The sequence below is a fragment of the Nuphar pumila genome, chromosome 11 (assembly GCF_984573655.1).
Source record: "Nuphar pumila chromosome 11, dmNupPumi1.hap1.1, whole genome shotgun sequence".
Classification (NCBI taxonomy): domain Eukaryota; kingdom Viridiplantae; phylum Streptophyta; class Magnoliopsida; order Nymphaeales; family Nymphaeaceae; genus Nuphar; species Nuphar pumila.
This window is the reverse complement of record NC_143259.1, coordinates 6,320,765-6,344,118: the sequence shown is the minus strand read 5'-3', so window position 1 is coordinate 6,344,118 and position 23,354 is coordinate 6,320,765. Positions and strand designations below refer to the sequence as shown.

Below are 23,354 nucleotides of genomic sequence, written 5' to 3'. Positions count from 1 at the left end.
AACATAAAAGTGTTAATTGTTTATTGTTACCAAACTTACAATGATAGGCTTTTGGTAATTGCATATGGTTACCGTTTTTACAATACATAAAAAATGAGAAATGTTATATAATTAAATAAATATGTTACAATAGACTTGCTCTTTTTCAGTAAATAAATATTTTTTTTGAATGCATGAATTTACGATAATTGGCAATCTGGAAATGAGTCTTGGAAAGAGATAGAGTCCACCCCCACAAGGGTGTCACTTGAAGCAACATAAAAGTTGTGCATACTCTTCGATGTGCAGGAGAGGCCTCGAGGGTTTAACAACCAAAAGCTTTAATGTGTGGTAGGTGATGAGATGTTTTTCACTTATGAAAAATGACCAAAAAGTTGACAATGAACTATATATCTAGTTCTTGAAAAAAAAATATTTAGTTCTTGAAAGTCATTTTCAAACATAGATTTCCAAACACAAATCACCTTGTCATTTCAACCAAGTGATGAAGTTGCCCACTGATCAACATTGATACCTACCATCAAATTTGAATATCAATGGTCATGTTTATAGCTTGTTTAAGATGGTACCAGAGCCGACCAAAAACATACAAGTATATAACCAATATCTGAATATTTGCTTCTCAAATCAGAATAACATGAACTTTGTAAGGTTTCTAAGCAAGAAAACTCAATTTTGATGAAAGTAGGACAAAAAGACCAATATATATATAAGGTAAATATTGGCTATTGATGAAGGTAAGGAACTAATGAGTATAAATCACTCTTTTCTTCAAAAAATTCTAGTTTTTTTAGATCAAATGTTACATAAGTGATGTACATGGTTTGTTTAATAGGAAACTTGGTTTGAATCATGTAATTATGACAAGTAATTAGGTTTTTAAAGGGTTCAAAAATCAACAACTCATAATGTGCCAAAATCTTATAACTCAAAAGATCACATTTTTACATAAAAAAAAAAACAAGATCCAAAGCTTGATCCTTTGCAAACAATTTATGCTGAATACATTTATGTGGTTAGATTGAGTTGATATAACTTTCACTTATTATTTTTTTCTCACTAGTTCAATTACCTTCATTAGTAGCAAATATTTACTCATATATATATATATATTTATTTAAAACATTTTAGTATATAAAGATATATTTTGCTAATACAAAAATATATTACAAATACAATGTCACTGTATCCGTGGGCAATGTCGTCTCCAAGAAAACATGGTTTTCATCACCAGCAACTACTGGAATGAATGTGCCCCAGCTGGGGTTAGTGCAAACCTCCACTAATAAAATCTTTTTAAGGTCTACTGTGTTCCCAACAGTACTCTCAGTTTGGACATTGTGTCAAAAGGATGTACCCTTTGAGTATCGAACCAGCTATATCTTTCAACTTGAAGACTTTTAGACCAACCCACTTGGTCAAGTGTATAGAGTCTTTCAGGAAAATAAAGCGTGTTCATGTGATATTTTCTTGTTTGGCAGAAACAAGTTGTGCAAGTCACAATGAGGACAATAGGGATGTCAATGGACCAGAGCGAAGGTGGGGGACAAGGTCTTCACCCCATCCCGTCTCAAAATTTGGCCCTCCATCCCTGCAGGGGTTTTGATTTTAACCTCCATCCCTGTCTCATGTCCTCTATCCCTGGTCCAAATGGGATGAGGCATGGCAGGGTGGGGGAAAGCGTAAGTCTATCCCTGCCTCCATCTCCGGTCCAAACTAGGCGAAGTGGAGTGGGGCTCATTTTCCCCGGTCCACTGCCATCCCTATGAGACAAGTTTGAACTCCACTGGTATGGGTTGTTGAATAATTGCTTAGTTGTATAGCCTCCAACATAGTGAAAAATTAAAAAAATGGCAAAAACTCTGCCAAAAGCTCTCTAAAAAAAAATGTTTTTTTGTAAATCTTGCATTTTGGAAAAATAGCTGTAATAACAAATAAATTAAAATATAAATAAAAAATTTATGAATAAATAAAAAACATATATAAAATAAAAACACATGATTTTTCTATGATAAATAGCCAATAAAAACATAAATATCGTGTTTAATCATGATATTTATATTTATGACAAAAAATCATGATAAATTACCGCTTTTAACTTCAAGGTAAGTTCTCGTGATATTTTCATAAATCTTGCGAGATTTGTCACTATGGCCACCGGTAGGATTTGTATACTGGAAAGAAAGGGTGCCTAAGTCCCCCAGTTTGACCATTAAAAAAGGGGTATTTACTTGTTTATTCTATCAAGCCAATGTTTTACCACATGCATTGATGTCCATAGTGACAAACGTCTTTATCGACAAAATCTCAGCAATAAAAAAATAAATTAAAAAATATAAAAATTATTTTTATAAGAAAATATTGATAACAATTATTTAAAAATAAAATACATGATTTTTTTGCGATAAATAGCCATTTAAAATGTAAATATCACTTTTAAATCATGGTATTTATGTTTTTTCATAAATCTCGCGATATTTTGAAAATCTCACTAGAAATTGCCATTTTAAACTTTCAGGCAATTTCTTGCGATATTATCACTAGATTTTCATAAATCTCGCGATATTTGTCACTATGTTGATGTAAGGAACTATGGACCGACCACATAGCACTTAAAATCAACAAAGCTGAGTCAAACACAAAGATTCTAGCAACCCATACAAATTGCATGTCACACTTCAAACGTGATTGAAATGGACCATCAAACTGATAGTTAAACCCAATAATGATTTGTCCAATTGTAGGAAGCATATCACTACCAAATCAAGTGAAATGTGTCAGACTCAAGGGGTTTGGCGTAGTGGGATGGGCCTAGACCGTTTGACAGACAGTCTAGGTTCAAATCCCATGGGTATCATCCCTGCATAAGCTAAGCTGAAGCTTGTCGACTCTGACTCTCTGGGGTCGAGAGGTAAGCCTTTGAAATTTTACGCCAACAAAGACAGAGACGATAAGCACGCTAGGCTGAGCCAGCATGGCTCGGCCTTCGCGCCTAGAGCAGTTTCTCCAAGTAAAAAAAAAAATCAAGTGAAACAAACAATTAGCTTGGAAAAAGCACCATAGCCTTCGAAAAGGTATTTTCCCAATTTCCAAATTCCAAGCCACACCAAATTAGCAAGAAAGTCAAAAGCAGAGACCTAAAATACATGTCAAAGGGGAGAAATGGGATGCATCAAAATTGGATAAGGATGAAGTGGCCCACCCAAATAATGGAAGGATTCTTATGGCCCCTTTTTTTAACACGTCCAAGTCACAGAAGCACCGCCCACGGCCCACCCCACATAGCCTACCACTCAAAAAAATTATCAACGCCATTAGTTGGAATATATTCATCTAGGCTTTGGTTGGTATCCTTTGAATACCTTTACCTCTAGGACTTTTTTGAACCTGTATCGTTTGGCCAACGATTCATGTGAATCGGCCGATACCGATTCTCAATGGAATATTTTTGAATCAGCTAAAAAATAATTAAAAATATTATGTATCAATAAGAACGTGACACATGTTAAAGTTATTAAAATAATATTAAAAAAAATTTTAAGTTATTTTTAGATTTATTAAAAAAATATTTGATTCAGGTCAGTATACGTATCGATTTTTTAGTGATACAATATGTATCTGCCGATTCAGGCCGATACACACCGATACTGACAACACTAGTTTTACCAACTAAAGACATGTCAAAGCATAAATGAACAGATTTTCCCTTTTGGGCTACGCTAAAAAAAAAGGATGAGGTCCTGCCATAGACATCAATTGACTAAGCTGATAGCCACAAGCTTAAAGGGGTTTGGTGCAATTGGAGGAACCTTTTCTACCAGATGGGTGATCAAGGTTCCATTCTCACGAGCAACAGCCCCTTCATTAATCCATGCCTAGGCCCACACCGTACACTGAAAACAATCAAATTTCCTAAGGCATCAGCGTCCTTAATGGAGCCCGGATGAACACAACTTTATTTTTTATTTTTTTTAATTTATAATCCAAAGAAATCGCACCGGCATGAAGACCTGGTCTGGTCGCACTGGCTCAGCCTGCCATACCTATGATCGTCGTGTTGGCACAGTAAAACTCAAGGCTAAGACCCAGACCTAGGGGCCTAAGTTAAACGTTGGCTTGCAGCCAAGACCCCACCTCACTGCACCAACCCCCTCATATTTCGCTCTTGGTCCTTAAAATTGATCACAAGCCAACAAGGAAATATGACTACTATATTAGACAACTTGCTTTACAAATACACTTACACGCTAATTCACACCTGAATCATGAGTTTTCTATGAAAAATGATATTTGGAGCATCAAAAATTTATAAACATTTTGGACGGTTGATTTTTCAAATCTTATAAAAATCCACCGAACCTAACGTCAAGAGCTGATCCTTATAAAATTAAGAATATTTGTACGGTCAAAATTAAAAAATAAAACTAAAAAACCCGAAAAATTCATGTTTCATTTAGCATCGACCCAATACTCTCTCTCTCTCTCTATATATATAAATATATATATAATAGACGTTGGTACCCGTTTTTTGCCGCCATAAGAGCAACGAGAGAGGGCGAATTCATCTCAGAATCAGAGCCGAGAGAGCTCAACACGCTTCTATCTTAAATCTCTCAGAATACTATTTGGTACAGGTATCTATTGTTCTATATTTAAACACGATGTTTTTGCCTTATGTATTGTGATAAATCGTGTGTTTTATTTGTGATCGTGATCATTTCTGGGTTTTCTTTCTCAAATTTCTTAACTCCGTTTTCTCTTTTGGGTGTTTCGCTTTTGTGGGTTTTTTTTTCGAAATTATTTGGTGTCCCATGTCGGCAAGATGAACCCCAGCAGTTTTTGTGCTCAGTATATTTGGGGAATTGTTTCTGACTGTGTGTGTGTGTCAATCAATTGTGTATTGTTTTATGATGAAATCGATGCTGATTCTGGTTGGTGATGTTGGTTATTTTGATTTTTGGAGTTTTTTCTTTTTTTGAGATCTTGGCTTTATAGTTTATAGTCGACCTGTTGTTATTAATTGGAAGATTGGGGGAAGATGGAATGAGAAAAGTCTTGGAATTGCAGCTACCCATCTATCCTTTTTGCGGTTTTCCCAGATATTGAGCAACAGATGATGTGGGGAAGCTTCGTTGGTGTAGGTTCATTGAATGAAAACACTGTTCTGAGGAGATTGTTATGGGATTCAATAGACTGAACCTCTCTTCTTGAAAAAAATTTGCTTTTGGTTGCGATGTTTTTGAGGCAGATAACGATAAAAACGGCTGGGTATGTCTTTTAGGTTTTAAATATAAACTCTTGAGTTTGGATGTTAGAATCATGAAGATTTGTTGAACACGGCAGGGATGCGAACATGGGAGAGTAGGAAATACCAACTACGTGCTATTTGTGAGATTGTTGAATAGAATCTGAAGTTTCATGTCGGATTGTTTTCTTATGTAATCATAATGGTCAAGCTTGATATTAGATATAGTTATTTTTAGGGCCTTTGTTAACTGTTGCTAGTTGTAAAGAAAGTGATCTGTGCTAGGCTTGAAGTTGCAATTTGCAAGCACTAAGCAATTGCTTTCATTTGAGTACCATGGCTCCGGATGGCAAAAATAATTAGCTGCCGATCTGGTGATTATTATCATTGTCGTTGTTAGTTGTTGTTGGTGGTTCTGCTGCCACAGTGGCTATTACTGCTATTGTACATGTTGTTATGAAGTCATGGGAATGTGGTCTTGAGTGCATATCAGCATATGTTTAAGGAACGGCTTGATTGATTTCTCCAAAAAGGGAAAGGAAAAAAAAAATAAAAGTCGTAGTTCCTTCATTGCTTGAGTTAATTCTGTACATATTTGAACATTTCAGCCTTTAAAACAGGCAAAGTTTGTGAGGATAGAAGTAACCACCATAATATTGTAGAATTCACTGGAAAGTGCAGATGATAATTCACGCTGGAGCAATGATGACACATAGTGCCCCCACATGACAAGTTGGGATGAGTTTAGATCGTCGAGGTTTGTTGGTTGTTTGTGTCAATTGTTCAAGGGAGCATCAAGGCTTTTCGTAGAATCTGGCTCCTTCACAACTTGCAGTTTCATGCATATTTGAAAGGAACTCCTAAATGCCTGTAGGGATGGCAGTGGACCAGGGCGGAGGTGGGGGACAAGGTCTCCACCCCCGCCTTCATCCCAGCACGGGTTTTGATTTTAACCTCCATCCCCGTTTCATGTCCTCCATCCCTGGTCCGAATGGGGCTAGGCGAGACTCCGTTTCTCCCCAGTCCACTGCCATCCCTAAAGGTATTTTAATTATTTTACTAACGGGGATCAGGGATGGGGCAAGGTGGGGGAAAGCGTAAGTCCATCCCCGCCTTTATCCCCGCACTGGTTTTGATTTTAACCTTCATCGCCACCGCCATCCTCATTTCATGTCCTCCATCCCTGGTCCAAATGGGGCAAGGCGGGGTGGGGCCCCGTTTTCCCCAAGTCCACTGCCATCCCTAAATGCCTGCATTATATTGTTTGCTCAAATTGTAGAAGAGTCATGTTACTCCATATTACTTTAACAATGGATTGTTGTCTGCCCAAATGAATTACTAATTCAGCAAGGAAATCAGGTTCAAGCTACACGACAGTTGTTCATTAGGTTTTTCATTTTCTTTTCCATATCTTCCAGGATGCTGTAAGTCGTAGTTTTGAATTAAGTGCTTCAAATCTTTTGCGATCCTCTGTAGTTTGTTTATATTTGTCAATATTATGGCATAATCCCTGCTCTCTCACCATTATATGGAGCTCACAAATTCAAATTTTGTGCTACTATAGGTTATGCCATTTCAACAGCTTGAATATTCGGTGACTGAAAGGGCTCCATTGTTAATTAGTTCTAAACTTTTTAGCCAGAAGAAGTGTTGTAGTTAGCTGATGCTTATTAGCTAGATTTACTAATAACAATGTCTTTGTGCCACACCTCTTCCTTTTCTTTCAGATAGTGCGCATGTCCTTCTCTGATCCGACATTGTCTCTTCTTGGGTTATATGTTATGCTGGATTGGCTCATTTCACCATTTTTTTAATGTTTTAAAATGGCATATTTATCATCTTCTTTAGGGATGCATTGCTGAAAAAGGATAAAATAAAAAAGGAGCTCTAACTCTTATGTTGTGTTTTACGGCCTTTGTCAGGTTCTTTCTTTTAGTCATGCAGATATGTTGAGGAACCATTACAGTTACTGCACTTTGACTTTATGACTTCATGGTTTTCTCTTGTGCCTTTTGTAATAACCTGGATTTTTTGAATAGCGAGAAGTTGCCCTTGCTTGTACATTATGCATGTCTGGCCCTGTGGCCCATGCAGTTGATGTTGACAGAGTATACTCTCATTCTGAGAAAAGACAGCCCCCTCAAGATCCAGCTTCCTTCAGTGAGAGAGAACATTCTCCTATCCTGGCTAATGAACACAATTCCCAAGCTGTTGGATCCAGCATCTGTGAGGTGGTGGAATCGGTACTTCCAAATCATGATATGTACTCTGGGTCATTTCTGGATTGCATGACAGAGGGCTTCGGGAAGTATGCTTGGTCTGATGGTTGCATGTACGAAGGTGAATGGAGAAGAGGGATGATAAATGGACATGGCAAGATTATATGGCCTTCTGGAGCAATTTATGAAGGAGAATTTTCTGGTGGCTATATGCATGGTAATGGAACATATATTGGGCCTGATAAAGTTACTTACAAGGGGGGCTGGCGTTTTAATATCAAACATGGATCCGGAAGAAAAACTTTTTCTAATGGGGATGTCTTTGAGGGTTCTTGGGTTGAGGGTGTAATAGAAGGCCATGGGAAGTATGTTTGGGCCAATGGAAATGTTTATACAGGCAATATGAAAGGTGGAAAAATGTGTGGAAAAGGTGTCATGACTTGGACAAATGGGGACTCTTTTGAAGGAAATTGGATGGGTGGCATGATGCACGGTTTTGGTGTTTATACCTGGGTTGATGGTGGGTGCTATGTCGGAACATGGACGATGGGGTTGAAAGATGGAAAAGGAACATTTTATCCTAAGGGTGGAAGGCTTCCTGCAGTGCTGGAGCTTTACCTTAGTGCTTTAAGAAAAGGTGGCCTCATACCAAATCTGATAAAGCAACAGCATGGTACACATCTTCGTCATGCTTCTTCTGTGGACATGGGAAATTTCAAGCTTTGCAAGGCCCCTAAACCTGGTCGTGGTTCATCCACTATCCTTCCCAAAGGCATCCTTCAGAGCTCAGAACAATCCAACAGTAGAAATGTGTTTTTGGAAAGGCGCTGGAGTCTAGAAGCTGCACTTGAAAAGTTCATTGGTCACGATGCATCTACTGCTACAGAAGCCATTGCAGAAGACAATGAAGAGGAGGTGGACACAAATGTACCTATTCTGGAAAGGGAATACATGCAAGGTGTTCTTATCAGTGAGCTGGTAATCAACAATAGTCTGACACCGCTATCCAGGAGTGCCAAAAGGAGGCAGAAGAAACTTGTAAAGGATCTCAAAAAGCCCGGTGAAACCATCATTAAAGGCCACCGAAGCTACGATCTGATGCTTAACCTGCAGCTTGGAATCAGGCAAGATTCATAATTCTGGCTTTGGGGATTTAATGTTACGTTGTTCCCAATTTCTTTTTCCCTTCTTCTAATTAACTTGTAACACCATGCTCACAATCAGGCATGCATGAACTAAACTATTATTAGTTTTCATAAATTTCACTTGGTTTAGTGTTAATACTATGCTTAGGATGTCTTTAGTGAAGTCTGACATGTATCTTACGAATTCTCGTTAGTTAAACAAAATCAGTTCTCAATAGTGCATTCTCCTTAGCCATGTCTGGTTAAATCATCTAAATTTATGGATTGTCAATTTAGTTAGTTTTCAGACATACATCCAAAACTTTCATTCCTTTATGTTTATTATCCTCTTTCTTCTCTTCTTTAAAATTAACTTGTTGATAATACATATCATCATTTTTATGTAATCAAAGCATATCATACTTTAATTTATGCCTTTTCTTTTCCTAGCCCAAAGGATCGGTTGTCATCTTTATCTTTTTGTGTCCTCTACATAATGAAAGGATGTTCTGTTATTCTTCTTTATATAAGCATCTAATATAAAAGATCAAATTATTTGTCTGCAAGTGTGTAACTATATATACGTATGTATGTTTCTATGTTTAAATTTACATTTTCTCTTGATGTTCTGTTTGCAGATACACTGTGGGAAAAATCACACCTATACATAAACGTGAAGTTCGAGCATCTGATTTTGGTCCTCGAGCATGCTTTTGGATGAATTTTCCTAGAGAAGGCTCCCAATTGACACCTCTCCATCAATCAGTTGATTTTAGGTGGAAAGATTATTGTCCAATGGTCTTTAGGTGATTTTCTTGGATCTCAGACTTGATCTTTGATAAGGAAGAAATGCCTTGCACATGCATTTTCTTGTTTTTTTTTGTTGGTCTGTGCTCTTTGTTGTGGCAATGAATTTTAAACTTTTATTTGAGGCTATTGTTCAAGTTTGCAAAATTGCTCATGTTTATGCTGTCTTTCAATTTGATTGTGTGAGGTTTAGGAATCTTCTGTTTGATGACCATTGTTTTTTTATCTTGCAAATGCACATGCTCATGTTATCATAAAACTCAAAACTGCAGTTATGGTTGCATTATGCTGGCATGCTGCTACGTGCTTTCATTTTTGTATGTGGTGCAAGAAGACCAAGTACCTATTATGTGGAGTCCTACAAACAAGTCAATTTGAACCAAAACTAGTTTATTCTCAGAAAGTGCAGTGGCCACCATGATGTTGAGTTATTTAGTCTTTTTCGATATTTTCTTCCATCTTTCTTTATTGTTAGTAGCGAAATTGTGAAATGATTACCTTTTTATGTCTTGTGATGTTGGATGGTGGAAATCAAATAATGGAAGTATGGGCCTGTTTGAGTTTCTAAGTTGTCCACAATTGTCTGCCTTAATATTATAGTTGGTCAATGGTCAATGCCTGAAATGCATTCTTTCATCATTCAAATCAGGAACATATGTGCACATTTTCACATGTAATAGAATTTGGTATTTCCTTGTAGGAATCTGCGTGAGATGTTCAAGATAGATGCTGCAGATTACATGATATCTATTTGTGGTAGTGCTGCACTTAGAGAGCTTTCTTCTCCTGGCAAGAGTGGGAGTGTGTTTTTCCTCTCTCAAGATGATAGATTTATGATTAAAACACTTCGGAAATCTGAAGTACAGGTAGTTTCTTATTTTGTAGCTTCAGACCCTAATAGTAATTGTTATTTCCTAATTTTGTATAACATATGCATATAATCTGTATTACTCAGGCTGGGCTTTCTCCATTTATGTAGTTGCCTACGAATCTACTTGCAATAAGCATGTTAAGGGCATAATTTGGATTATCTGTACTCCTTGGGATTTGCTGTGTTACTTTTAACATTTTGACTGCATTATTTAAGGTGTGATCTTTTAGAGGTTATTAAGATTTGATACTGTTTAGGGTGGTATGCATAAGCTCAACTACCATTATGTATTCTCTGGAGAGAGGTTGTTCACTTGAAGCCATGGATAAGATGATCCTTTCACAGCAAGTTGTTGCTTATTTTCACCAGTGTGGTGCTTGCAGAAACTGTAGTTGCACTGGCTGTCATAAGATATCATGTTCATCTCAATGATTGTATCTTTCCAAGCTAGAAAATGTATTGCAATATTACTGGGCCCTCTGATGACCTAAATTTGTTAGATAAAAGCCTTGTTCTTGGTATATGTAAATCAAGCATGCCAGTTTGTTGTTAAAATATGTGTACTAGTACACATATATGTATGTTGAAATATAATCCTTAAATGTACATATATATATATATATATATATATATATATATATATATAAAGATACGTATACATATATATGTATACGTATCTCTATTTATATATATATAAATATATATATTTTCTCTTCCTAAAATACCCTCAAGGGTATTCTTGTAATTTGTCATTTTACGCATATTCCAATTGGAATATGCATTGTAATATTTCTTTTATTTTATTTTCTGTTTTTTTATTTATGGTTTTCGTACCATATTGGGGGCCTCCCAATGGAGACGTTGGGAGCCCCCAACGGTCACAAATGTGACCGTTGGGGGCTCTTCAACGTCTCCTTTGGGAGCCCCCAAGGTGGTCCCTTTGAGAGTGTATAAATAGGGGCTCTTCCCTTTGTATTTACTACTCCTTTTAAGGAGCTTTTGCTCCATGTAATGGGTGTTACACCCTTCCTCTTTTCAATAATATCAACTTATGCCTTATAGGCATTTTTGCCCCTTTGTGGGTTTATGTGTTAGCACATTATGTGCTTGTGTTTTCCCCTTTAGTGGGTATATTCGCACTTCATGTGCATGTGTATTGGTTCATTATTGAACCTAATATATTCAAAGTCGTTTCCTTACATGGTATCAAAGCAAGGTTACAATGGGGTTGTCTCTTGGTGCAACAGAAAGCGTGGTGCTCAAGAAATGGTGAAGTATTCATTGTTCCTCTTTTTTTTTAGAAGTTTTCGGTATGTATCTCTTTTCTTAACATATTATGCATTATGAAAGTATTTTTTGCACATTTAATGTTTTTGATAGTTGAATCGTTTCCTTTCACATTTCGCGTGTTCATATATTTTAAAATATCTCCTTTTAAATTTGGTAAACTTGTTTATTGTCCAAATATATAATTCTTGGTTATATATTTATCGATTCCTCATCACATATAATAATAATTTATGTTTTTCAAAATTGTTTTTCAATTATGTGAGATTTATGATTTTTTCATAAGAATTTTGTGATTAACCTATAAGTTAACTTTTTATATATGATTTCTTGCTAAATTAATGATCTTTGCTTAAAAACTCTTGTGTATGGTTTTTAGTGCATTTTTTTGTGAAAACAAAAAAATATATATTTTGATATAATTCTTGTATGAGAATTTCTCACATCTAAATCTTTGTAGTTTACCTCTTTTTCTATGAACCCTAAGTAGTTCTTCTTAATGATAAATATTTATGAACTCCTAAAAGTCTCTCAATGGTTTTGGTTTATTTAAAGAGTTTTGAAAAATTGTTTGTGATAAATATGTTTTATAAACCATTTTTTTCATTAGGAAAGATCTTTTAAAATCTTCTCACATTATATAGAATGCATAGTGTATCTATTGCATCCTTTGGTATAAAAGATTTCATTAATTTTTTATTTTTCTTCTAATGATGCAACTTTATAAACATGTTTGTTTGTATTTTTCACATAAGGTTTCAAAACCTCTTGATTGTATCTCTAAGGATGCTTACATTGGCCATAATATGGTCTTCTTTGTCTTAAATTGCATTTATCAAGCATATAATTGCATAATTAAAGCTTGAGAGACTCAAGCATTTGTTCCTTTTTATGAAATACATGCATTATTGCATGTTTGCCACTTTTACGCTTTTTGCATATTTTGTTCAAGTATTGTGAGAGTGTCTTCGTGCACTTCTTTTATAAAGTATTTATGCTTGTATGCGTATTGTCTCTTCGTAGACATTTTTACATTGTGGAGCTTTTGTGCACACTTCTTTTGGTGAAAGTGTAATGAATTTAGATATTGATTCTTTTGAATCTTTTGAATCATTATAAAACATTGTAAATGCTTATGGCACTTTGTACATTTCCGCATATCTCATCACAATCAAAGAATATTAAAATTTGTTGTATGGGATTTAATCCCAATTCTATAAATTTTCAAGTATTTTTTGAATATCTTTTCCTTGGATATTGTGTTAAAGCTCTCTTTGCGAACCATTACGGTTCTTGTGATGTCTTTGTTAAAAGCTTGATTATCTTCTCTTGATTATCCCAAGATGATTTCTTTATGTCATTATGTTTGTTGAAAAAGTATTTTTGCCTTTTATGGCACTTATTTTATCCATCACAAGTTGTTATATGATGCATCAATCCTTTTATGGCCTTATTGTTATATTAGAGATGGTTGTTGAGGTGAGTTATGGGCACCTTATGTCATTTTAGATTGTCCACTTGCCATATTAAAGATGGTTGTTGAGGTGAGTTATGGGCACCTTGGGGACTCTAAAATGATTTGTTATATGATCTCTAATTATGAGTGTGTCACTCGTTTTTCCTCTTGTGGCCATTGATCTTATGGATGCTCTTATTTATATATAAATGTGATGGATATATGGTGCCTTGGAACCTTAAATGTTTTAAGGTATATTTAATTCAAGGGTGTTGGGGATTATTGCCCAACCTTTTATTGCTTATGAATCTTATGAGTGCATTTGCACATTTGTGATTTCGTGTTTTGTGTTTTTGTGCACAAGTCTTCCAAGTGTTCTTGGTATGTGTATGTTCTTACAGTTATATCGTTCCATCGATTATAGTATCTTGTTAAAGATACTTTTACATGCTTTTGTGCACAAGTGTTCCAAGTGTTCTTGTTATGTGTATGTGCACATATTTATTTTCAAAATATTGTCCAAGGTTTTATTTATATGTTTGTCATTACAAAGTTTTATTGCCTCAAAAGTCTTCTCCTCTTATACCTCTTATCTAAGTGTCATCATATGTAGACAAGACATATTATTACACCATTGTGTGTTGGTAGCCCTTTGTTGGCTTTGTTCTCTTGGTCTAGTAGCTGAACACACTTGTCTTGAGTGTTATTATATGTAGACAATGCACGTTGATTCACACCATGGTGTGTGATCTTTAGTCCATGTTGGCATTTGTGTCCTTGTTCTAGTCGCTGAGATGTATGCCCATGGTTGGCTTATTTCACTCATTTCAAGTGTCATTTTATGTAGACAAGAGATGTATTGTGTTTTAGCCCATGGTTGGTTTGATACTCTTGTTCTAGTAGCTGAACATACTTGGTCTTGAGTGTATTTTTACGTAGACAAGAGATGCTTTTGGTCCATGTTGGCATGTATTCTCTTGTTCTTATCGTTGATACACTCATTTCAAGTATTATTACATGTAGACAAGAGGTTCTTTTACACACCGTTGTGTGTGTCCTTGGCCTTTAATGGCATTATATTTATGTTCTTGATCTAGTAGCTTACACACTTGATTTGTGGGTTTTGGAGGACTAATGAGGTAGTTGCTTATAATGGATGAATTATTGTTAAAATTTGTGAAATTTCATTCATATTTTGTCTTTTTAAGATACAAGTAAATCATATCATTAATATGCATATTTTAAAATCAAATTGATTTTTGGTCACCTTTTATATTTGATATGCAAAATGAGTTTTTGTAATTGCAATCATTTGAGTGAGATGTTCCTAAATATGTAAGGTTCTCTACTCAAATAACACTCATTATTTTGCCTCCTAAATGGATTTAAAACCTTTTGAACTCTTGTGTTCTTTTTTACTAAAGTATGTTTGGAGCATGTTCATTAATGATTTCTTTAAGTGTTAATTCATTTTATGATAGTATATGCATATGCTCATTATGGCCTTTTAGGCCCTCATTCAATAAAGCATATGTAGCCTATGCCTCTTCGTAGGCTTATTGTGGTGTCCCCTAGTGGACCATTTTGTTATTCCCCATTATGGGGTTGTGTTTGTCCAATGTTGGACCTTATGAATGCATTATGCATTCTTGCAATTCGTTTTCGCTCACTCTTTAACATGATATATGATTTTGAAACTTTGGTTTTCTAATTTTTTTTTTTATGATAAAGTAATTATCCTCTCATGTGCTTTAAATTTCTATGCAGAAGTTATAATTTTGCACCTTGTTAGAAATGTTTCATTTGAGTAAAGTGCAAAGATATTTTTTACTTGTTCTTTATTGTTATTCCACAGGATCTTGGAGATAGGATAAAAAGAAGTACCCTGGATGGATCGGGAAATGTGTTCACCATTAGAAGGCAATTGGAGGAAAGCATTTACAAGTTTCAATAGCATCCTTACCGAAGCCTCTTGGAGTCTTGCGACTTTTTTCAATATTTTCGTTTTCCCGCAAAGATTGAGGGGGGGTGTTAAAATATGTGTACTCGTACACATATATATATGTTGAAATATAATCCTTAAATGTACATATATATATATTTATATATATATAAAGATACGTATACATATATATGTATACGTATCTCTATTTATATATATATAAATATATATATTTTCTCTTCCTAAAATACCCTCAAGGGTATTCTTGTAATTTGTCATTTTACGCATATTCCAATTGGAATATGCATTGTAATATTTCTTTTATTTTATTTTCTGTTTTTTTATTTATGGTTTTCGTACCATATTGGGGGCCTCCCAATGGAGACGTTGGGAGCCCCCAACGGTCACAAATGTGACCGTTGGGGGCTCTTCAACGTCTCCTTTGGGAGCCTCCAAGGTGGTCCCTTTGAGAGTGTATAAATAGGGGCGCTCCCCTTTGCATTTACTACTCCTTTTGAGGAGCTTTTGCTCCATGTAATGGGTGTTACACCCTTCCTCTTTTCAATAATATCAACTTATGCCTTATAGGCATTTTTGCCCCTTTGTGTGTTTATGTGTTAGCACATTATGTGCTTGTGTTTTCCCCTTTAGTGGGTATATTCGCACTTCATGTGCATGTGTATTGGTTCATTATTGAACCTAATATATTCAAAGTCGTTTCCTTACATTTGTGTGCTCTTTTAAGTGGCAAGATGCATGGAATTCGTAGAGGACATGCTCCTCTATATCAAAAGCTACTCATGCTGGTGCACCACTAAGATTTGGCCTCTATTCCCTTTGGTTGTGGGCCTTGTGGCTTTCTTCTAGATGCCAACAAGGCAGTAGGACTTAGTACTTGAAATTTGAATTTTGAGCAGTTTTTTATTGGACTCGAGTCTTAATTTTCAAAGCAATTGAAAACAACATGCTGTTACTTGCTTAGTTTTGAGGCTGAGTATCACTTGGTGGCTTTCATTGCATTTGTTACTGTTAAAGATGCATAATTTTGTCTTATGATTACTGCTTAATTATCCATATATTGGTTCCTTCTCTATTGGTGTTTCATTGCCATTCTGTATCTCTCTGGACCTCCATGGCGAGAGAAAGCACAAAGCTTGATTTTAAAATTTTAGTCCATATAATTAAGCAATTCACTTTCTGAAGATAGAATCATTGTAATCTTGAATGTTAAGTGACCGCATAGCTGAAGTTGAAATATTGGGACTAATCAACAAAAATTGAAAATCCAATTGTTCAATGTTGGCATATGCAGGTTCTCTTAGAGATGCTCCCAAACTATCATCATCATGTCCACACCTATGAAAATACCCTTGTAACAAAGTTTTTTGGGCTTCACAGGATCAAAACAGGTGGCCAAAAGGTACTTAATAATAAAATGTACTTATGATTTATGCCTCTCTTGTATTACTTCTGAGTTCTGAAAGAATGTCTATTTATTTTTCCACAGTTTTTCACTTGTAAGATTTCAATGAAATGCTTGATACTGCAGCGATGCATAATGTTCTCTTAAAATATTCTGTGAATCTGCAGTTTCGGTTTGTTGTAATGGGAAACATGTTTTGCACGGAACTGAGAATTCATCGAAGATTTGATCTGAAGGGATCATCTCAAGGTCGTTCCACAAACAAGATTGAAATTGATGAGAACACCACACTCAAAGATTTGGATCTGAATTATCAATTTTACTTGGAACCTTCTTGGCGTTTGGCTTTAATGAAGTAAGGGTTTATTTGCATTTTTTTACTGTGCTTAATACTTTTCATCATTCATGTACTACGTAAAATTGTAACAATGGGCCCTATGAACATATTAATGTGAAGTCGGTCCTAAGATTATCAAATGAAAGTCAGTCCAGTATGCTCAACAAGGGAATTCATGTGGAAGCAAACAAAATCAATGAAAGATCAAATCAAAATTCAATAGAACAACTTTGAAATGACTGCCCAAGCATACAAGAGTACAAACTACAAAGTGCAAAACAATAAGGTTCTCCAAAATATATTGATCTATGTCTTGACTTCGGGAATTCCTCTCTAATGCACACAAAAGATGGTCTTAAGTACAACAAGGATAAACTTATATTTCATTGTAAGGTTCAACAATAGGAATACCACTCTCATATGTATCATGAGTGCCATCATTGTCACTCTCATGAATGTCATTACTTTCATTCACATTATTATCAATATCATCATGCTCTTTAACTAAATCAAACAAAAAGTACTCACAAGGTTTCTTAAGCTTAATCTTTTCAAAATCATTTTCTTTTTTAATATCATAACACTTAAATCCTTGTTGGTTTTCGGCATAGCCTAAGAAAATACAAAGAATGGCTTTGGCGGAAAGCTTATCATTTTTTTTGGAAATAACAAAACATTTACAACAAAAAACTCTTCACCTTTTATAATCGAGAGGAGTTTCAAATAAATTTTCAATAGGAGAATAATTTTCATTAGTGATTGAAGGTATTCTATTAATCAAATAAACCGTTGTAAGAGCGGCTTCAACCTCAAAACTTTTAAGAATATTTTTGGATATAAGAAGGGTCGTAGTGGTTTCAACAATATACCTATGTTTCTTTTGGGCTAAGCCATTTTGTTGAGGAGTATAAAGACACAATTTTTTAAATCATTTAACACAATTTTTCATTTGGAAATAGATCAAATTTTTTTAATATTTTCTTTAAATTAAGTTTTAGCAAAGTGATGCATTTTTTGAAAACAATAAAATACTTCGGATTTGTATTTAAGAAAATATATCTGTGTCTACTATATTCATCTACAAAAATAACATAGTATGATACTCCTTCTTTGGACACAACTAGAGCCAATGCCCATACATCCAAATGCACTAACTCAAATAGTTCTTTAGATATAAAATGACTAGATAAAAAACGGTAAAGATTTTATTTTTTCAAGTATACAATCTTTAAAAACTAAATCCTTTACATTACAATTTGCAAGAAATGAAAACAAATGTATTTTTGACATACTAGGATGTTGTAATCTTTTATACCAATTTTCTATATCTTTCTTTTTCACAAAATTACAAAAAACATGTTTTGATAATTCAATTTTTTTCATAAAATAGAAATCTCTACTTCTATGGTCTCGTCCAATCGACTTTCTGGATCGGAGATCCTGTACCAAACAACCATTAGATTAAAAAAAATCTTGCACCCATGGTCCGCAATTTGGGAAACGAATAAGAGGTTTAAATTCAATTTTGGCACCATTCTAACATTTGGTACATAAAAGGTTTGATGTTTTTGCAAAGTTTCAAAACTTTTGATTTTCAAAGAAGTTTCATCGGCGGTTGAAACATAAGAATCATTTGGGTTAATATGACATTCAAATAGTATGAGCTCATTTGTAGTCATACTGAAGGAAACACCAGAATGGAGAATCGAAGAAGTCTTACCAGGATCAATGCATATGGATACAATTGCATCAGATAGGGAAAAAGCTTAATTTTTTAATATTTATTGTAGTGCCTCCATGAGTTGTGCTAGTGACATTGAGCCAATGCTTTTGGAGCTTTCATCTACACCATTTCTTTTAAAAGATGGTCCTACAAAAGCCACTTTCTTTTCATCTTTCTTATATTTTCTTCTCCTCTTTAGGCAAAATGACTTGATATGACCCAACTCATTGCAAAAATGGCATATTATTTTACCATTCTTCTTGTATTCATAGTCATTTGAGCGTCTTCCAAAGTAAGGAGGCTTGTAAGTTCTTGTGTGATTCTTGAGTCTTGACATACCAAGAATCGATTCTTCATTTTTAAAGGAGTTAGGTTTTTTTAATCTATTTTATTTTATAGTCAATTCTTCTAGAGTTTCAACTATGGTTGGAACACTTCTTCTATGGAGAGGAGCTGATTTGGTCCCCTTAAACTTGGGTCTAAGCCCATTAACAAATTGGTAGAAATGCTCCATTTTGATTTGCTTTTCACAGAATTCTATGTCATGAAGACAATGCCACTTAGGCTCTAAAAGAGTCAATTCATCCCAAAGAAGAGAAAAAACATTGTAGTATTCTCTTATGCTCATGTGTCCTTGGGTCATGGTCCTCGTTTTATTTTGAGGGTTAAGACAATACATATCTTGAAGATACTTCCAAGCATCACTCGCAAAATCAAATTTGCCAAACTAAAACATTTCTTGATGTCAATGCTATTAACGAGTCATCCCATGATTTTGGAATAACCCATTTTTCAGTCTTTTCATCTTTCGTAATCGGTAATGTTTTTATTCATTTCTTCTCTTTGAAGTGCCATCTCTTTTCCATTTTCATTCTTTGAGAGAAAAAGTTTTGGTTCTTTCTCGGAGCCATCCACCAAACCCTATAGACCATTTTCTTAAATTGTGTTTTACTGTGGATGCCCACATCACATAGTTAATGTCATTGAGTCTTACAAGAAGAGGGATGATGACTTCTCATTCATCCTCCATTGATACAATAGAAGAAGAGAGAGAGATAGAAAAAGAGGGAGATAGAGAGAGAAAGAGATAAAGAAGTAATAGAAGCAAGGTTCTTTAGGACACCACGTGCCCACGATCTACGATCTTACATCCACACGAATAAGCTTTACACGATCGTCAATATCGATGGCTCAGATACCATGTAATGAAACAAGGTGTGTACAAATACAATGCCACTAAAGGGAAGGTGTAAAATCACAAAAGCCACTTATGAGCAAAATACACACGGTCTCAAAGGGCTAACACACAAAAGATAAAAAATATAATCTTTATTTAAGATTAAATGCACACAAAATGCATAAAAGAACAAGAGGCAAAGCCTTCTTTTTATAAAGTACATAAGAGAGAGAGAGAGAGAGAGAGGACTTGTAGCCATTGGGGAGCTCCCAACTGCTACATGGCCAAGGACAAAAATGCCCTTGGTCAAAACTTAAAAATCTTAAAGCATAAAAATAAAATTAAATAAATATAAAAAAGTAAATCTGTTCCTAGTTGACAGATTCCTATTATGAAGGGAAATTACAGAAATACCCTTAGAGTGTATGCCTATTACAAAGATATATATTCTAACAACATTAATAAAATTCTCTTTTTGTTGTTTAGAAAGTAAAAAGCTACAGCTATAGTTGTTTCCATCAAACTATATTTTGTTCATTTCCATGCAGTTTTTTCCCCTCTCAAGAAACTTCTGTGATCGCCTAATAGTTTCTATTTTATGTTTTATCATCTATCTGTGATGTTGACTCTCCAAACAAAAAGGAAAAACTGAGAAACTCAAAAATAAAGGAGAAGTTCTGATATGCTATAATCCTATCTTATTGCCGTTCGAAGTCGCATATGATGTGTATGGTACACATTTTGGTCATGTAAAAGGAAAATGGGTTGTTAAAAGATGAATGTACTGAGAACAGAATGACAGAAGACAGGTTGCTATGGGCTAAGCTGTTGTGACAAATTTCTGTCATATTATTGCTTTCAAATGGCACATCTTCATTAGCCTCCCATAGGTTGCTTAAGTCATGCATCTATGATCATGTGCTGCTTTCAAGTTGTGCTGGCAAAATATGCTTGCCAACAAGGAAGCATTCTTAATTATTCACAGATTATCCGATTCTGCATAGTTACTTAAATCCTTGTTATCTTCCAGTGCATTTAAAAAAAAATCACCTTCTTACTGCTTTTGTGCTTCTGCAGGCAAATAGAGATTGATTGCAAATTTTTAGAAACACAAAGGATTATGGATTATAGTCTTTTACTGGGTGTGCACTTTAGAGCTCCCCAGTATCTACAATCATTCATAACTGAACAGGAACCAGCAGCACCAGGAGGATTTAGCACACTTGCTGAAGAAGGTAGATTACTTATGGAATTTTTAACATCGATTGTTTTGAACTGTCCAGGGTGCCAGCATATAAAGATAACCAATTAATTTCCACCATTACAAATTTATGTATGCATAGAACCTTCTGAAAAACTTGTACTTATCTAAAAAATTAGAACATACATGGATGTTTCTGTTCTTGAAATACAATAAATATAGGAAAACAATAAATTGCCTGAAATGCTGATATTTGTATAATTTGTGTTACGTTGGGCTCACTATGAAGTCTGGTTGGAAAATATTACAAAAAATTTATGCTGTTACCTGTGAATGTGTGCTAATTTTCTCAAAGGTTGCCTCGGTAATTTTTGTTGATGCCTTTGATTGCCTCCTGATATTGCAAACATGGCAGAACCAGGCTGTTTGTTTTGACTTGCACAGATTATTCACGGTTAGCATATTATCAATACTCTGATTTTTCTGTATTCGTCATGTATATTGTCTCTCACTTGATGTCATTACAACCTGCACATATTCAGTTTAGGAAGATGGCATTTATTGTGCTTGATAACTTCAGCATCTTCTTCTGTATCCCCATTTTGATTTTTGGTTCTTTCAGATTCATGTCATCTTTGTCAGTCTTTTACATGCCATGACCTAAATTTCAACATAGAGACCTATTTTATGCCTGGATGAATGTGATCATAAAACATCTGTCTGTTCTCAAACTTAGTGTGCTATTGTCCTCTGTAATTCTGGTCTGTTGTTCACATCTTCCTCTATCCGGAGATGCTATGATTATTTGTTATCAGCCTTTAATATAGGATGGTAGTTATTCATATGTTAGTTATTATCCATTAATATAACCTGATGCTGAATCAATTTTTCAGAAAAATTAGTCATCATAAGCAAGTCTAGACATGCTTATATGTGTGTATCATGTGAGTACTGAATAACGTGATCATGGACTGATGTTAGCATGAAACCAAACAATTGCTTGAAAAAATTTCTTTGGCCAGTCTGGTAATCTTCATCTTGAGTTCATGTAAGATACAAACAGAAGTATATTTATTTCAGTGATTATCTCAGGTTCAGATTTAACAAGATTGATGACAGATCTGTAGACAATCAGGACTAGGAAATAATCTGGATGCTCAAATTTAATTTTTGGCTAGTCCAAAACACAAAGTTATTCAGTATTGCTCTACTCGACCAAATAAATACAGTTTATGAAAGGTGTACAGAAGTTATTCAAACATCTATAGACAGACAATTTTTGTCTTGAAACAAGGCTTGGTCATTCGTATTTCTATTGGAACAACCATCAATGCATTTGAGCAACGTTACCAATTTCAACGAGTATTTAGAATTATAAAACAATATGACTATTTTGTTGTGATTCTGTGGCAGCTGGATATGAAGATGAGATTTCCAGCTACCCACAAGGCCTTGTTTTGGTTGCAAGAGGACCTCACCAGAATGGTGTTGTTGTGGGTCCTCATATAAGAGGTAGCAGGCTGCGAGCATCTGCTGCTGGTGATGAGGAAGTGGATCTCCTCCTTCCTGGCACTGCAAGGTTATGTAACATCATTTTCTTCTGCTCTTCGCCATGAGAGAGAGAGAGCTAAAATTCAATTTCTTTTCTTGTTTGAGCAGGTTGCAGATCCAGCTTGGGGTTAACATGCCTGCCAGAGCAGAACATATTTCAATGCAAGATAAAGGCGACTTGTTTCATGAGGTGTATGATGTTGTTCTCTATCTTGGCATCATTGACATATTGCAAGAGTACAACATGAAGAAGAAAATTGAGCATGCCTGCAAATCTCTTCAGTTTGATTCCTTCTCAATCTCAGCTGTTGACCCTACACTTTACTCTGACCGTTTTTTAAAATTCATTCAGTATGTATTTCCTACAAACCCTTGATTTCTGTAAGTTTTGCCCAGCTGGTTCAGAGGGTTTGTCTAATCTTTGTATGGTGCTATAGGTATGTTCTTGTAATAATTGGAAATGAGCAAATACATGTGGGTAGCATGCATACCACTAGATCTTCTGTGATATCGCTCGACATGCAATGCATCTATTGTCAACTTTCAATGTAGGCAGTGCATTGTAGTGTTTACTTCCAGAGAGACCTGGGGTATGCATATTGAAGTTTTGCCTTTCCTGCACATCAAATTTAGCCTACCTATAGCGAGAATTTTCATTTAGGTTGAAGGTGTATTCCATAAGATGAGGTCCTACATCCCTTGCATGGATACACATTAAATGAAAAGCGCTCGATGGTAGGTGGTTTTTCCTATGTTGTGCTTGTTGCTTGATCACCTCTTGAAATGGCACCCATGTCTTAGATGGCCGCTGTTATGCTGGTGTCTTCATAGAGGACCTCGTCCTCTAGGGAACAACCTTTAGTTATGAGCTAGTTGGATGAGGGCCCTTTTAGTTGCAAATTTTATTAGATTCTGTTATCAAAACTTGGGCATGACTATTGAAACAGTCAAGAATTTGGACAGGCAATAGAACCTTTGAATTATATCTGGA

At 35.2% G+C, this 23,354-nt stretch overlaps 1 protein-coding gene across 1 annotated transcript; it reads left to right on the top strand.

The window, feature by feature from the left end:
• Positions 1-4,520: 4,520 nt before the first annotated feature.
• Positions 4,521-22,781, top strand: LOC149821767 (phosphatidylinositol 4-phosphate 5-kinase 9-like). The gene is made up of 9 exons (XM_089981513.1): positions 4,521-4,634; positions 7,285-8,588; positions 9,227-9,394; positions 10,096-10,261; positions 16,264-16,371; positions 16,542-16,729; positions 20,689-20,846; positions 22,226-22,391; positions 22,472-22,781. Exons 2-9 carry the CDS (start codon positions 7,315-7,317, stop codon positions 22,737-22,739), a joined length of 2,496 nt encoding a protein of 831 aa, XP_089837639.1. The 5' UTR covers positions 4,521-4,634; positions 7,285-7,314; the 3' UTR covers positions 22,740-22,781.
• Positions 22,782-23,354: the final 573 nt, after the last annotated feature.

Bases quoted from the DNA above. Each gene is read 5' to 3' on its own strand.
- LOC149821767 (XM_089981513.1), top strand. From the start codon at position 7,315: ATGTCTGGCCCTGTGGCCCATGCAGTTGATGTTGACAGAGTATACTCT. The intron at 10,262-16,263 runs GTAGTTTCTTAT...TGGCATATGCAG, and splicing joins TTCGGAAATCTGAAGTACAG to GTTCTCTTAGAGATGCTCCC. The intron at 16,730-20,688 runs GTAAGGGTTTAT...GTGCTTCTGCAG, and splicing joins TGGCGTTTGGCTTTAATGAA to GCAAATAGAGATTGATTGCA.